Genomic DNA, 13,753 nt, shown 5'->3' on the forward strand with positions numbered 1-13,753 from the left:
TTTCTTGAGAAATCGGCGAAAAAGATGCCCAGGAGCAACCACATGCCTTTATCCACTTGTTCTTCATAGGCAGCACTAGCCTTTCCCGCAACGCCTACATCCATTCTGTATTTCAAGGTGCCACTTCCTGAGATTATTTCACTTACATGCCCTTCCAGATAGTAGCTTTTTGTGCGTTTCCGCGTTTTGTCGACTTATCTACTTAATCATTAGGATATGTATGTGGCCCCATGGAAACGCATTCCTACACAACACCAAGAAAGGTGTACGTCCAGTTTCATTATACCTGCGCAGCTGCGGAACTGAAGATTGGCAATGGTCACTGAGAAGCTTTTTGTCTCTAGGACAACAGTGAATGAGTGACTGCCTGCACTCCCGTTTCTCACTAATATGCATGCAGCTAGCGAAGGCATAAATCTAACGAGAAACCCCATTTTGTTCAACGGCTTTGGATCGATTCTGCTTTTGTAGCAATGCACGCAGCAGCCATGCTCCTTGTAGTGCACGGTGATATTCAATCAACAAGGGGATAATTGACTATGTAGTTTGGCTGTTTGTATCTCATTCCTACGGTAGAAGGGCGTTAGCTCACTGCGCTAGGATGCAATATTATGTGTGCATACGCTAAATGCTAAGTGAAAATAGTTGTGATTACTTAGAGTGCTAAGACGGGGCAGCTACGCCAGCCCTGGTTGTCCCTCTTTCCTCATGTCGGAGCCCGAATCAGTTCAGGCACGGAGAGGGGAAAGCCCTTTTATAGAGCACTCCGTTACACTATTAACAGTTTGCATCAATATCGCGCCTGGAGTGAAGTGTTCCCCTACGGGTACCTCTGGAGGGTTATAGTTTTCATATTGAACACTCCCGTTCCACGCAGCTCTCATCCTGCCCGATTATAAAAAGCACTTCATCAGGAAAGTGCAGGGGTAGCGGCTTCGGAAAGCCTTGGAGAAAACAGTCCCGGAAGCCCTGAGACTAACTTACAGCGATCCCAATGACTCGTTGGCACAAGTATGACCGGGTGTGACTCCCATATTCTGCGGCATGCTTCGGTTTCACTCGACTTTTTTGAAGGCGTGTGTAACTGGTTCTGTAATACAAAGAGATGGTGACCCTGTTTGTACACTACTTTTTGTACAGGAACATCATGTTTCATTTCGTGCGCTTTGACATGTTTTGATTGCTGCCTTTCCTAGTTTTACACAAAACCTGAAGTGCCTGCTGTCTTGTGTTCTTCTCGGGGACATATATACCGCTGATACGCAGTGTCGTACTGCATGCGAGGCCTTGGAGTTGAGTCGGTCGACGGCGGCCTTGAATGCAGCGTATGCGGCCCCGAACATGCACGGTAATGGTTTTTAGCCACAAGTCAATTTGGATTAATCTCGACCTGCCAAAAGCTTCCAATTTCATGTTTTCCCCCCTTCTGATCTCTGAGAAGCTGGGAGAATATGTGTCTGGTAGTGCGGCGCCCATGCCCCTGCCCCTGCATTCACTGCTGCATCATTGTTGGAGATTTTGCGAGCCTTTGATTTCATGGTTTTTCGGCAGTGGCGAAATCTATTTCCTATCAACCCGCCTGTAGAAGATAGTCTAGACGCCGAGCACAAGAAGCGCCGCTCCTTGAGGTCTCCGCGGGTTGGGGGGACAACAGAGCAGCCATAAACATCAGCACCTGCTATTGTAATGGGAGGTCTTTGTATGAAACTAGCGGTATGTTGAGGGAAGGGGAATTTCGCGATTGTGAAAGGCAGAAATACCGCACTTTCGAGTTCCCACAACTGCCTAAACATAACTTGTACACTGCATAGAGAGCTAAGGCAGAGAGCTCCACCGCCTTATTAGAATGCGGCCTTTATACAGCGCCTGGTCGTGGTTATTCTGCGTGTCTGACCCTAATGACCCTAAGCTTCGCGGATGGCTGCACCCGGCCCTCGCTCTGGGGTTCAACCTAGGGCTGTCCTTTGTGCTAGCCTCTGCTGCCTTCCTAGCTGCTCCAACTCAGTTTCATGAGGAGTGGTTGCAGCACCAGTCACCACAATTTCTCAGCTTCATACATGGGTTGGCCTCCGTGGCAAGCTTTGTGGGCCTTCAGCCTGCACTGCTTTTGCCATGGGCAAGAAGCACACTAGGGAGGGTGTTGCTGCCTGAAGAATTGCTGCTAGATAAAAAGCAGGCTTTCTCTTTATACTCCTGGGAAAAGGGCACCCTGCAGCCCCAGGCGTATGCACTGTTTCTCCTATTGTACGCGGTCCTAATGGTCACCTGCCGGCTGTACGAGAAGGGACCTATGATGCTTTACGATGCAGCTTGGGCGTGCAACACATCGATGATTGTAACTGCTGCAGGTGAGTCCTGTCTTGCGCAGAGCAAAGGGAGTTGTTTTCTTTTTCTGGAGGGTCGACGCATATTCATAAGTGATGGGCCTCCTATGACTTGATTTTTTCGTCCGGGCGTTACTTCTGCAGCGATTTGGCTTAACATCCCCTTCCTGGTTAGCGCTTGTTCATGCTGGGTCGCTATAGGTGAGTATTTTCCCTTTTCACCGGATTTTTGATCAATGAAACGCCTGACCTTTAGTCTGCAGCCTGGTGCCTCCGTTGCTTCGGCAGCGTAGCACACTTTGAGCCTCCCTCAGGCGGACTTAAGTTACAATTCCGACTCACGAAGGCTGTGTTTGCTGCGCAGATCAGCTCTTATGGTACGTAGACATGCTGTACTTGTTGATCCGTGGGCGCTTCCTCATCGGTGTTGCCAAGTATCTTACAAATAGGGACACCGTGAGACAATTAGAGGCCAGCTCGGCAGCTCTTACCCTAGCTCTCCAGGCAGTCACGCACCACAGAGCTCACTGGCGGTAGCGCAGAGCAAGGAGAGAGGCAGAGGAGTTGTCTTTAATGCTTTACGCTGAATGCATTCCATATTTTCCCAAAGTTCGTATCTTCGTTTGTGCGCATCTTTGCCTATGGTGCAGCCTTGGATGAAGAAGCTGTTTTCGACACACCACTTGTGGTTTATACTTTTTACGACCTATATTAACCTGAGGTACGCAGCAGGGCACAGTCCGTGCTGCTTGTCAGTGTCCATGGGGCTCTCCCTGCTATGTGTTCTCGGCTCGCGATGCGTGACACCGTACGCGGTTTGCCACCCTGAACTGCCAGGTCCCAGCGAAACCTGGTCAAAGGATCTACAACGATCTCAAGGGGGAATAAGCGGCGAAAATCGTAAAAGTAAGAAACAAGAAAAGGGCAGCATGGACGTGCTGAACGTAAACGTGTCTTGGCGGTGCTGGGCAGACGTGGCCCATCACATACCGTTTCTTGGCATATGCGACAACAAACCATGGTACCTGTTTCTCCTTTGGAATCAGCTAATTTGGGGCATGGGAAACTGCTTTTTGTTCGGGGTCTTCCTTACCGCCTCCAATCTTTTAAGGAGAGAGCATTCGTGACCGTCACTTCAGGGGGAGGTCTAACCAACGTCGCACCCGCACGCACCGGCAAGTGAGCTTGCAACCCTGTGGCTGGCTGGGCCCCTGTATTTCCAGATATAGTAAGATCCGCGGGAAAGACTTCTCCCAGACCAAAAACTTTACTTTGCGCCCCTACAAGGATGTACTTTTTGCTGTGGCGATGAACCAGTGATTCGCTGTTCTGGCTGCCAAGGGATCTGATGTGCAGTTATCGGTCACTCTTTAATCCCGCAAAAACCTATGCGAAACCGCATTCTTTTCTTCATATCCTCGAATTTCAATCGGCTAGCTGCGTCTCGGTTCCATATAACGCGATTCGTGCACTTTGCTGTGCTTGTTGCAAGTACACCGCTGATCTCTCGGTGTAGCCCGGTCTAGCAAAATGGCTCAAAGCTCGAATATAAAACGTCCGTTAGGTATAAATAGAAGAACGAATGCCAGGCCGATGTTCGCAGGCCAATGGCGCTATATACGTAAAGCGCCCTTTGGAGACCCGAAAAATCTATTGAAAGGCATTTTGGAGCGAGTGCTAATGTGGTATGAGGGCAGCTGTTCTGTTGTGATATATGCACCCCCACCACTTCTCCCTTCTGCGAGGACGCCAGTACACGGTGATCACTTTTCCGGGAGAAACACAACTTTGTCTTCGGGAATTTCGAAGTTCTTCAAAAGGAAGGCTGCTACTGTTTCCTCGACATCGCCCTGAAGAATACACCAAAAATGCCTGTAGTTTGGCGCATACAAGAAATGCTCCGCTGACAGCGCTCAGAACTCCTGTCTGTTGGAGTATTGCATGCAGGGGGAGCAAGTGATTAAACACCATGTCCACCGGTGCAGAACTTTGAAGCCACACCGACGTTAAAAAGTTGCACACTGCAAAAAAAACCTCATTCGCAGTCATATGCATGCATTTGATCCGACTAGAGCACCTGAATCTCAACACTAGGCGCCTGGCCCGGCTGCCCCTTTTGAAATGACGATCCGCATGCAAAGTGCTTGCTCGCGAGCTTCGCTGCGACTTCCTGCTTTACGCCTGAGACACAGCACCAGGACGTCGCTGATCCCGCAATGCCGCATCATGAGGACTGATGCAAATGGATGCTAAACGCAGGAGGAAAACAAGTCACACACTTGGATTTCCCCCAGAGGGTAGCACACTAGAGGCTCGAAAGCATCTACATTGGGATTAGCACCAAGGCTGTTATACCAGGGGTGAATCCATGAAACACACCGAAATTTTCAAGCCCCCAAATATTGGTCACGTATTTTCCTCTTCGCTTGGCCTGTTTCTGCACTGTTACAACCTTCTGATGCGGGATACACATCAACGCGCACAGTGCGGCCACACGGATGGGTGACATACTATCCGCTGGATGCATACAACATGCGTGCAGACACATTCGAGAACACCTATTAGCAACCCTCCGTGGCATTTCTAAGAACATGAGTATTCGCCGAGTCTTTGGTGCTAGCTGGCTTATCAAGTTGCACTCAAGTATCAGGAATGCGCTCACGGGCTTTGCACCGACTGTCTTCCCAGCTCCTCGCTTAGCATTGCTAATTGCTGCCTTTTCCTGGAATTCATCAGACAGCTGCTTTTCATGTGCCGGTTGCTGCACCATGCCTTCGTTTGGAGCATCCTGTTGCTCTTCCTGTTTGGCACACGCGGCCCCAGAGAACTCGCAGTACTCGAACGGCATTCCGCATGCTGAACACAAAGAAAGCAGGCTACCTGAGTCTCCATTAGTCATCTTATGCACATCACATCTTCCACTTGGCAGGACTGATGTCCTCGCATCACAAACTCGCGTTTCCAGGGAGGTGATAAAAGCACAAGTAGTGGCAGTGCTGCCCCCACAGATGCACTTCGTGTGAGCGTTTCATTGGCGCAGGGTCAACATACTTGGGCAATACTCCACTCTGCAGGCGCATGTCATAGGGGGCTGTTGATCATGAGCCCACCCATCACCTGGGGAGCTGCAAAAACCACCCACATCAGTGGGACCAGCTAAAGTGGTAGCGGCATCCACCGGCACTGCGGCACTCGATGCGTTGACTCGTCTCCGACATTGCTGTTTCCGTTGCATTTGCTGTTTCCTCCTTTCTCTGTTGCTGATGGTGCCCGCCCCCTCGCTCCCGCTCCCGCTGTCTTCGCTTGTGTGCGCATCCATGGCGGTGAGGGTGGGCTGTATTGCTGTTGAGGCAAACGATTAACGCCGGAAGACATGCAGGGAGGCACCTCTGTGTCCTGTTAGGCATCTACCGCTGCAATAATACTTGCAGCCTGCAGTACTTAGTGCCCGTGACCACAGTGGCCGCAGCGCTGCATGCTTGTATGTGCAACTGAAGAACCGCAAAGTCGCGCTGAAAGCATACTTAATAAAGAATCTTGTCCCACAGCGTTCTCATCATGCATTTTCCACTTGTATTTTGTTCTTTTGAGGCCGTATCAAGAGCAATATTTGTGCATTGCCGTGCTGACTAACTAACTGGATGCCCCTGTCGCCTGGCGGCCTCCTGCCCTGTTATGGTTGATTCACCGGCTCTGTGCACTGGTCTTCTACCTTCATCCACCAAACCCAACAGTGTCTATTTTTCTAAGGATAGGTGTGTGTCTTGTTGAGCAAAGTTAGCTGACTGCTTTGGAACCTTCCTGTCACCAAGGCTGTCTTTTCCCCTGCCTCGTCCATCTGCTAAACGCGGAAGCCGCTGTTTTGCCTCAGCGGATCTACTGATTTTTATGCGCAGCCTCAAGATCCTATATCATGCTGTTTTATGAGTATCTCTTGGGAAATTCAACGCTTTTTTTCTAGTTTGTTTCCCAGCAACACACCTAATCCCGTTGTCGCCCGCCACGCAGCATCCAGCGGCGCTTGCTTGCAATAATTACGGCGCATTTTGGTCAGATTGCGCTGCTTCATATTAGGACTGCAGCCACCGTATCGGTTGGGGCGCTTGTGCACCAGCAGATGCGTTCGCTGCACAAGGAGCCACCGCTGGAACGCACTGCGCTGGCGGTCATCTCATCTGCCTCGCAGCAGCGGCCAAGTGTGAACGTTCACAGTCGCTTGAATACATCTTTCGCCCCCTCTCCTTTGCAGCGTTGGGCCGATTTTGAGTCCGGTTGAGGCCGCTCTTGTAAAGTTTCAAAGAGCCGATGCAGGTATTCCGCCGGACGGCCACAGCATGCATGAGCAACGGGAACCTGCGAGTGCTGAGTGGTGCTTCAGCAAAGTGATTTGATTTCAGCCTCAGAACTAGCTACGGTGCAGCGGGAGGCAGCAATTCCTCACGAAGAATGGGGGAAACTGCCAGTCGCCTGGCTGCCCCGGCGCCTTTGAACCCGAAGAAGCTGACGCCGAGGCAGCTACAGCAACTACTGAATAACTTTGGCCTTAACGAGGTACGATGGGGGTCTGCTATTTTGTACCCCAGCTACCTTCCATCGCTTTCCTGATGCATAGAGAAAGCGGCAAATTCTCTGGCTTTGCCTGTGCTGGGTGAATGCAGCTGTCCCCCTCGAAGGCCCGCATCTCACTGCTTGCATTTGTACGCGCCTTCCCCGGAGTGCTACAAGGCCATGCTACTTTGCTACTGCCAACACTGAAAGAGATCGCGCGGCATCAGCAACTGCCCGCACAGCCGCATGGACAGTCGTTTGCTACCCTCAGCAGTAGCAGCTTGGTGGCCGATGTGGACGGCCGTGTGCCAACCAATATCGTGGGTGCTCGTTGCAGCAAGCCGAGCAAAAAGCAGGTTGAGGCTCTGAAAATTGCAAACAGCATTACGCTTCAGGAGATCATTGACTCCATCTCCTCCTGTTGTTCGGGAGAAGCCCCTGAAACTGAAGTGCTGCTGACTGAACGAATGCTCGGTAGAATCGCCAGAGCCTTTCAGCCCCGGTGGATTCAACTTGAAGAAAATGAGCACCTGAGGAACGCACTCGAGACAATTGGAGGTGTTAGCCTCGCCCCAAGGTAGCCTGCAGCAGCTTGGGGCGCGTCTACAAGTAGTCACCCGTCGCGACACAGTTGCCATTCCAAAGGATTCAGTTTGCGCTTGAATTCTCAGTGCATGCAACACTGACGAACGCTCATGAAGCTTACTTACTAGTCGTGCTTTGGGCCTCATTTTATGATATTGTCCGTACAAAGGAGTATACATATATATATATATATATATATATGTATATGCTTGGGAGTTTTTTTTCCATGGGCATGTCTGCAGGAAGAGCTCGATACACCGCAGCGCCAGCGGCAGCATCAGCAGCGCATGCAGTCGCCGCAGCCTTACGTTTATTTCGTTGGGGTGTACCACGAGGGCCTGTGTATCCCTCATACAGCTGCTGCATCTTGGCTACTTGGAGATGATGTTTCTGATCAACTCAAGCAGCCTTCTTTTCCAAGACCAAGTGGCGCGCACCACCAGCGGACTGACCTGCAACGAGGCGCAGGAGCTGCATATCAGGGCTCATCCCACACGTGGCATACATGCAACTTCAGCCTGGGACTCTGCACCGGCCTTGAAAATGGTGTTTCCTAAGGAGTTGAACTTTACGTTCGCCATCAGAGCGATGGCCTCCGCCTTCGCTGAGGCAGCCGCCCCCACAACCATCCACGCCTCCACTCCCACGGCAGCTGCAGTCGCGAACGCGGCAGTAGCAGTGACGCAGTTGGCTGCACACTTATCCGACGGTACCCATGCACGCACCTCCAGCGTGGAGCTGGCGGCTCAGGCCTCGGGAGCCCTTCTGCATGCAAGCTCTAGCACCATTGGCAGTGGTGGTCTGCGGCATGAAGTGTTCGCTGTGCTCTCGTGGATTAGGGCGGCACTGCCTGCGCTCCCCGCCTTGTGCACCCTGGGAGTTGCTGCACACCTGCTAGGTGATGCGGTCTTTGACGGGCAGCCTCAGCAGGAGCGACGCGATTCAAGTACAACCAACGTGCAGTACTCAGTGAGTCCCTTGTGGTGTCTCAGCGGTCCCCGGCTGTACTCGCTACGCGGTTGGCTGCGTAACGGCGCGATTGTTAGGACGGTGTTGAAGTGGAGTGCAGCAGATCCAGCGAGTTGCTCTGTTGACGCCAGGGGTGCAACACATAAGGACGCACAGTGTGCGGGGGGCGGGCTGATTGGTGTAGGGTGACGCGTTTGTGTAAATATTTGGGGTTGCCTTCGGGCCCCACGAAATTAGTATTGGGCGGTAGGGGGATTCGGCACCATCGGTATTGCGTATACACTTGGGTGCATGCACTCAATGGCTTTTCAAGGATGGAGATGTGTATACACGCACTTCACAGGTTCTTCGTCGCGCTGTTCTGTTTCTGTTTCAGGTGTATGCGTCTCGGCGCAGACGAAGTCGCTCGTCACTGCGAGAGACATCGACCCTAAGAGGACGAGAAGCCAATGGATTGATGCCTACGAGGGTCGCTACTTGTAAGCGAAGCAGCAGCGCCGAGGCCATTTCAGTAGAGTCAAAAGGTTGGCATGGTGAGGGGCCTCTGGACGCTAGAAGCAAATGCTTTACCGACGAACACGCTTTCGTGGTAGGTGACCAAATAACACCAGCAGATAAATCTGAACAGTAGAAAGTTTTGGGGTTTTTGGTCCTTTATGATGGTTCCTTTGTTCTTGCCCCCCTAATCTTTAAATGCCCTCTCACTGATGGTTCTGAAGGCCAAAGCTTTGTGCTCTGTGTGTAGCTGCGGCTAACCACGACGCTTTTCCCCTTTCCTCCCAAGGCACCATGGACGTGCCTATATGCCTCATGGAAGCACGGTAACTCGGAATTACAGGCTTCCTGTTGGCCGCTTTGTATCAGACGAAAGACACGCTGTCATCTATACACGAGCGTGCGAGCATGTCGCTCCTCCACGTATCCACATGTATAGTAAACTCCTGCTTAGTGTAGCTTTCGTTCAGGAACAAGCTTTAGCAGACTTTCCGCGCACTGCTTTTTCTATTCGGCTCCCATGGTGCTCGTCATTAAGCTGGAAGAGGGTCAGGTGCTTGGCGCCATCATTTCGAGGTGATGCTTTGTTCGTGCATTGGTCTTCTTGGTGATGTAACGATATTGGTTTGACTCTCTGTAGGCCGACCAGGGACTTCTTGCGGTGCAACGCGCTTGAGTGTAATAGTATCCGCCTCGAGCTACTGTAGCTGTATTTCGTTGCTGGGGCCAGATTTCGTATATACCTCTGCAATGCTCTTCGCAGTGAGCTGAAAGAAGGCGGGCATGTCTTCTTCGGTGATGCGGGCACGTGTCTATTTTCACTGGAACCGCAGCTAAACATTCTTAGGTACGTTCTATTTGTTCATGTAGCTAAATGCCTTTCCTTTCGGCTACCAGCTTTACAGATGTACTGGAAGACGGCACCACCATCGTAGTGAACTGAGCAATCCATCCTGACTTAAATGCGCGGTTGTGCTAGTGGTTGTTTTTAACGCAGGACCAGCGGTTTGGGGAGAAACTTTGTGTATTTGAACACCAAGAATAAATTCTATCCTATCGGCCTTGGCTTTGGAGGCCAAGTTGGGGCGTTTCGTTTGTGGATTGGTGACGGTACGTCGTGTTTGTGTGTGTGTGCTGCACAATGAACATATGAGGAGCCATAACACGTTGCTCTTCGTATTATTTCTCGCCATGGGGTTGAGAAATTGTGGTTTTGAATATGACAAGTACTTTTGTTTTGCTACTTTCTGCAGAAATGAAGGGGTGTTATATCACGAAGAGTGACTGCACGTATTCGCCAGGCCGGATGTTGCAGAAGATGAATGAGCCGATTCCACAAACTTTCAATCCCCAGGACAGTGTCACTGCACTGCATTCAGCGGTTGGAGGCACAAACATCTCGTCGTCTTCCCGGCCACCAGGCGCAGCATCAGCATGGCCCACCGTGGCTGCCCCTGAACCCGAAGCGAGCCATACAGCGGATTTTCTGGTTTCTATTAATGTGAAAGAAATTGAGATATGGGGCACCGGAGATGCCAGCACCCTGGAACAGCAGAGGGTGCTCATGAAGCAACAGGAACAGGTACGGCTCTTTTAATACTACAGTCATGCTATCCTTTCGAAGGCCACTCGCAGTGTTTATCTATTTGCTCGTGGCACGGATGTGTGAAATTCTAAGACAGAAGCCTGTTTTAGAGGTCTGAATCTACTTGTGATTTCAGCTTCGGCAGGAGCGTCGCCAGGTAGACAAGGGCCGCCTGCTGGACAGCAACTTTGACAGAGAATTCCTTTTGGGTGAGACCTTCAATCGCGCGAAGGGTCCCGACGTGCCCGCAGTTTGAGCTTAAACTGTGGGCAGTTTTTATCAGCACAGGTTGTGTCGTTCTTATGGCGATGGCTTTTTTGGAGCCTCGCGGGAAATAACGTGCATTCAAGAGCATCCTGCGTTCTTCGGTGTAGAAAATACTATTGTCTTGAGCGGGACCACGTGGTTTGCATGTTGAGAAGCATCGAAAGGCACTGCTCAACTAGGACGTAGCCCGTCCGCTCACGCTATTAAGTTCTCTGTCAAGGCACCTGCTGCCAGGAGTGCCGCCACACCACCCATGCTGCGCCGTCTTTTAAAAATAAATGTGTAGTAGAGTATATAGCGGCATAGACGATATTGAGAGAGTATCGCGCCAGCTACAGGAGACCATTTGCACTTTTTTGGCTGCACATTAGATTTCATGCCTACCGTAGACTAGGTGACACGCCAGAGGGACCGGCAGTCGGAGGCATGCTGCACCTAGCGCATGTGCAGTTGAAGTGCCACCTGCGACTCCGTTCACTGTGCCATGGGCTACCTATTTTCTAAAGCTGTACTTAGAGTTCAACGAATCTCCTGGGCCTGCTAGAGGAGTCAACACCTGGGACGCCTGCATAGTCCGTGCCGCTACAGTTTGCTCATGTACCACTGGGCATCGCGCAAAAACTGTTGCGATTCTGCCGTACTATTGGTTTGATGTAATTTGTAGTGCTTGGTGGGGCCTGACTCGATGTACTGGAGAAGCAAATGCGTTGCCTAGAGATTTCAGTGCATTTTCTACGTGCGGTTTTATACTGCGCAGAGATGGACTCTGGTACTCGAGTTCCCATAGATGTGCTGAGGGCTGAAATGGGCAGGATGGCCAGCTCCAATTCCAAGTGTATCAACATGGAAACAGTCAGAATCAATCGTTTCAGGGCTTGAGGCTGTGATTGGTCTGTAGGATCAGAAAGCCCTCTACAAGTGTTCAAGGCGACAGCACCGTGCTGCTCGCGCGGGGGTAAACATGCGCTTGAAAACGGGGATGCCTCCTGTTCCCATTGCAGATAACTTTTAGCCTAGGCAAAAACCTCTGCAAAGCACTTGAGCAGCTTCCTGTGATTCAACTGCTAGTCTAAGCTAGCAAAGCGTATTTCCTCCTGGGTACATTCTGTACTTTCTTTGTTCTCCTGAAATGAACACTCGCAGTTCATCATAGCAAGCTAACTTAGAGGCACTGTGGCGAAAGAGCATGTAACTCGCAAAGAAAGCGATTACTTTGTCCAGTGCACGCATGATGCTGGACTTACCGGACAGTCATCTTCCTACGCTGGGACAAATCAAGCCTCTGCCTAATCGCTCTTGTTTTCTTAAGCCTGAGATCCTTCGGCTTATGCTTGTTGCCCTTGAAAAACTGTTTGGCCTCGTCCCTTCTCTTGTGGTTGTACACTGTCAGCACGCGGGCGATAGCCTTGCGAACCTTTGTGATCTTGACTAGCTTTGATGCCACCCCACCGGCTCCTTTTGATACACGGAGTTGGGAAAGCTCCTTTTTGAGGTCCTCCAACTGCTTCTGCAGGTCCTTGGGGGCCTTCTGCCGCAGCTCGTAAGCAGTGATGCCCACCTGCGTTCATATGGAAATGACACACATGACGTGCTTCTGTAACAATCGTGTAACCTGCGTGTAGATCATCTGGCATAAATAACACCATACAACCGCAGCGTCCCAAGCCCAAGCGGTATGCCTGGACGCCCCACAACAACAAAGAGGCTCCCCTTTCAGGCTCCTCCTCTTCCTTATTCCTTCAAAATACAGTAAATAGTTCATGTCGATGCCTATATAACCAACAATAAGTTCCATGTACCGGGAAAACTGTAGTTTTGTTCATCGTACTGCCGGAGAATGTGGCGTCAATTACTCGGTTGATAGAGAGGCTAGCAATCCAATTCCACTAAATACAACGTGCTTTGGGCTTGTATTCGAGTCAAAAGATCCCTTATTCGATTGATTTACTCAGACTGCCAGATAACGTGGCATATAATCTCGAATTGGCTGCACATGGGGAGGTTGCCTGCGGATATAGCGCCTTACCATCTTGACTGTGGGGAGAAAGCCGGACAGCCAGAAGTACAGGGACAAGGCTTATATCCCTTGGGAAAACGTTTTGCCCACCCGAGGCCTTCGAATTAGCTCCCCTTTTGACGCCCCTGCAAAGCTTCTTTTGTGAGCTGCAGCCCCATTGCGCACTGGCCCCTTTCCCCGCAATTGCAGCCCGCATCAGCATGCAATCCTGGAATCGCGTTATTAGTAAATCGACGTAAAGACAATTTTATTGCAGCACTTAGACATGCGAGGCATAAATGCGACATGTTTACTCGGCTCACGTGGAACTTCAGAAAGAAATGGACGCCGTGTGCAAGCATGTATGCCGGCCGCGTACAGCCCGTATCGCTCCAGCAAAGGTCTCCTTAAAAAGACGCCTAAAGCCCTGCTCTTTGCATTGGTTTAATTGGTAGAGAGACACATAGCTTACGACTGTATACAAGCCTAATTGAGAGTCCCTCAGGATTTTTCAATAGAACTTTCTTACACCTTTTCTGCCCCCGACCTTCAAAGTTTCGACAGTTCGGGGATTGGGATACTAAGTGTGCGTATCTGCACCCGCTGAACACTCTGCCCATTTACAGCTAGCCCCATATTGCATATAATGCACAGACACACAACAATACGCCTTGTTGTCGCGAGCGTACTGTAGCTTCGTACCGAGAGACTATACAGACGGAAGAACAAGTCAGTTCTTCGCGAATTCCTAGTGAGATAAAAACAGTGTGGCAAAAAGTGTTCTATTGGTGCCCAGCTTCATGCATCCTATTATCGTTATCTCACTCACAGACCTTCTTTCCACACCAGTCTGTCACGGCCAACTGCATGCAGAACAGTGGAAGACTTGCCACCCTATAATTTCCTCTCCTCAGGAAAGAAAAAACGCCAAAACCTGCACATGAGAGCAACAAAAGTTCGTGCATGTGCCGACACAGGTAAATC

The 13,753-nt window shown here is 50.7% G+C and overlaps 4 protein-coding genes across 4 annotated transcripts; 2 read left to right on the forward strand and 2 right to left on the reverse strand.

Moving 5' to 3' along the window:
* The first annotated feature begins 1,846 nt into the window (after window positions 1-1,846).
* On the forward strand, window positions 1,847-3,451 carry LOC34617360. The gene is made up of 4 exons (XM_026338339.1): window positions 1,847-2,348; window positions 2,469-2,525; window positions 2,689-2,831; window positions 3,236-3,451. Exons 1-4 carry the CDS (start codon window positions 1,847-1,849, stop codon window positions 3,449-3,451), a joined length of 918 nt encoding a protein of 305 aa, XP_026194124.1.
* A 636-nt stretch (window positions 3,452-4,087) lies between these two features.
* On the reverse strand, window positions 4,088-5,643 carry LOC34617359 (translation machinery-associated protein 22). The gene is made up of 5 exons (XM_026338341.1): window positions 5,376-5,643; window positions 4,987-5,180; window positions 4,704-4,779; window positions 4,402-4,505; window positions 4,088-4,174 (listed from the first exon to the last, which is right to left on the reverse strand). The coding sequence occupies exons 1-5, from the start codon at window positions 5,641-5,643 to the stop codon at window positions 4,088-4,090; spliced, it is 729 nt and encodes a 242-aa protein (XP_026194126.1).
* Window positions 5,644-6,770: 1,127 nt separating this feature from the next.
* On the forward strand, window positions 6,771-10,762 carry LOC34617358. The gene is made up of 10 exons (XM_026338305.1): window positions 6,771-6,875; window positions 6,983-7,452; window positions 7,694-8,426; window positions 8,803-9,015; window positions 9,172-9,247; window positions 9,392-9,497; window positions 9,685-9,768; window positions 9,919-10,031; window positions 10,175-10,503; window positions 10,643-10,762. The coding sequence occupies exons 1-10, from the start codon at window positions 6,771-6,773 to the stop codon at window positions 10,760-10,762; spliced, it is 2,349 nt and encodes a 782-aa protein (XP_026194090.1).
* Window positions 10,763-11,842: 1,080 nt separating this feature from the next.
* Window positions 11,843-12,986, reverse strand: LOC34617357 (60S ribosomal protein L35). The gene is made up of 3 exons (XM_026338340.1): window positions 12,744-12,986; window positions 12,018-12,331; window positions 11,843-11,897 (listed from the first exon to the last, which is right to left on the reverse strand). Exons 1-3 carry the CDS (start codon window positions 12,984-12,986, stop codon window positions 11,843-11,845), a joined length of 612 nt encoding a protein of 203 aa, XP_026194125.1.
* Between the last annotated feature and the right edge of the window lie 767 nt (window positions 12,987-13,753).

The sequence above is a fragment of the Cyclospora cayetanensis genome, unplaced genomic scaffold (assembly GCF_002999335.1).
Source record: "Cyclospora cayetanensis isolate NF1_C8 unplaced genomic scaffold, CcayRef3 CcayRef3_contig_25, whole genome shotgun sequence".
NCBI lineage: Eukaryota > Apicomplexa > Conoidasida > Eucoccidiorida > Eimeriidae > Cyclospora > Cyclospora cayetanensis.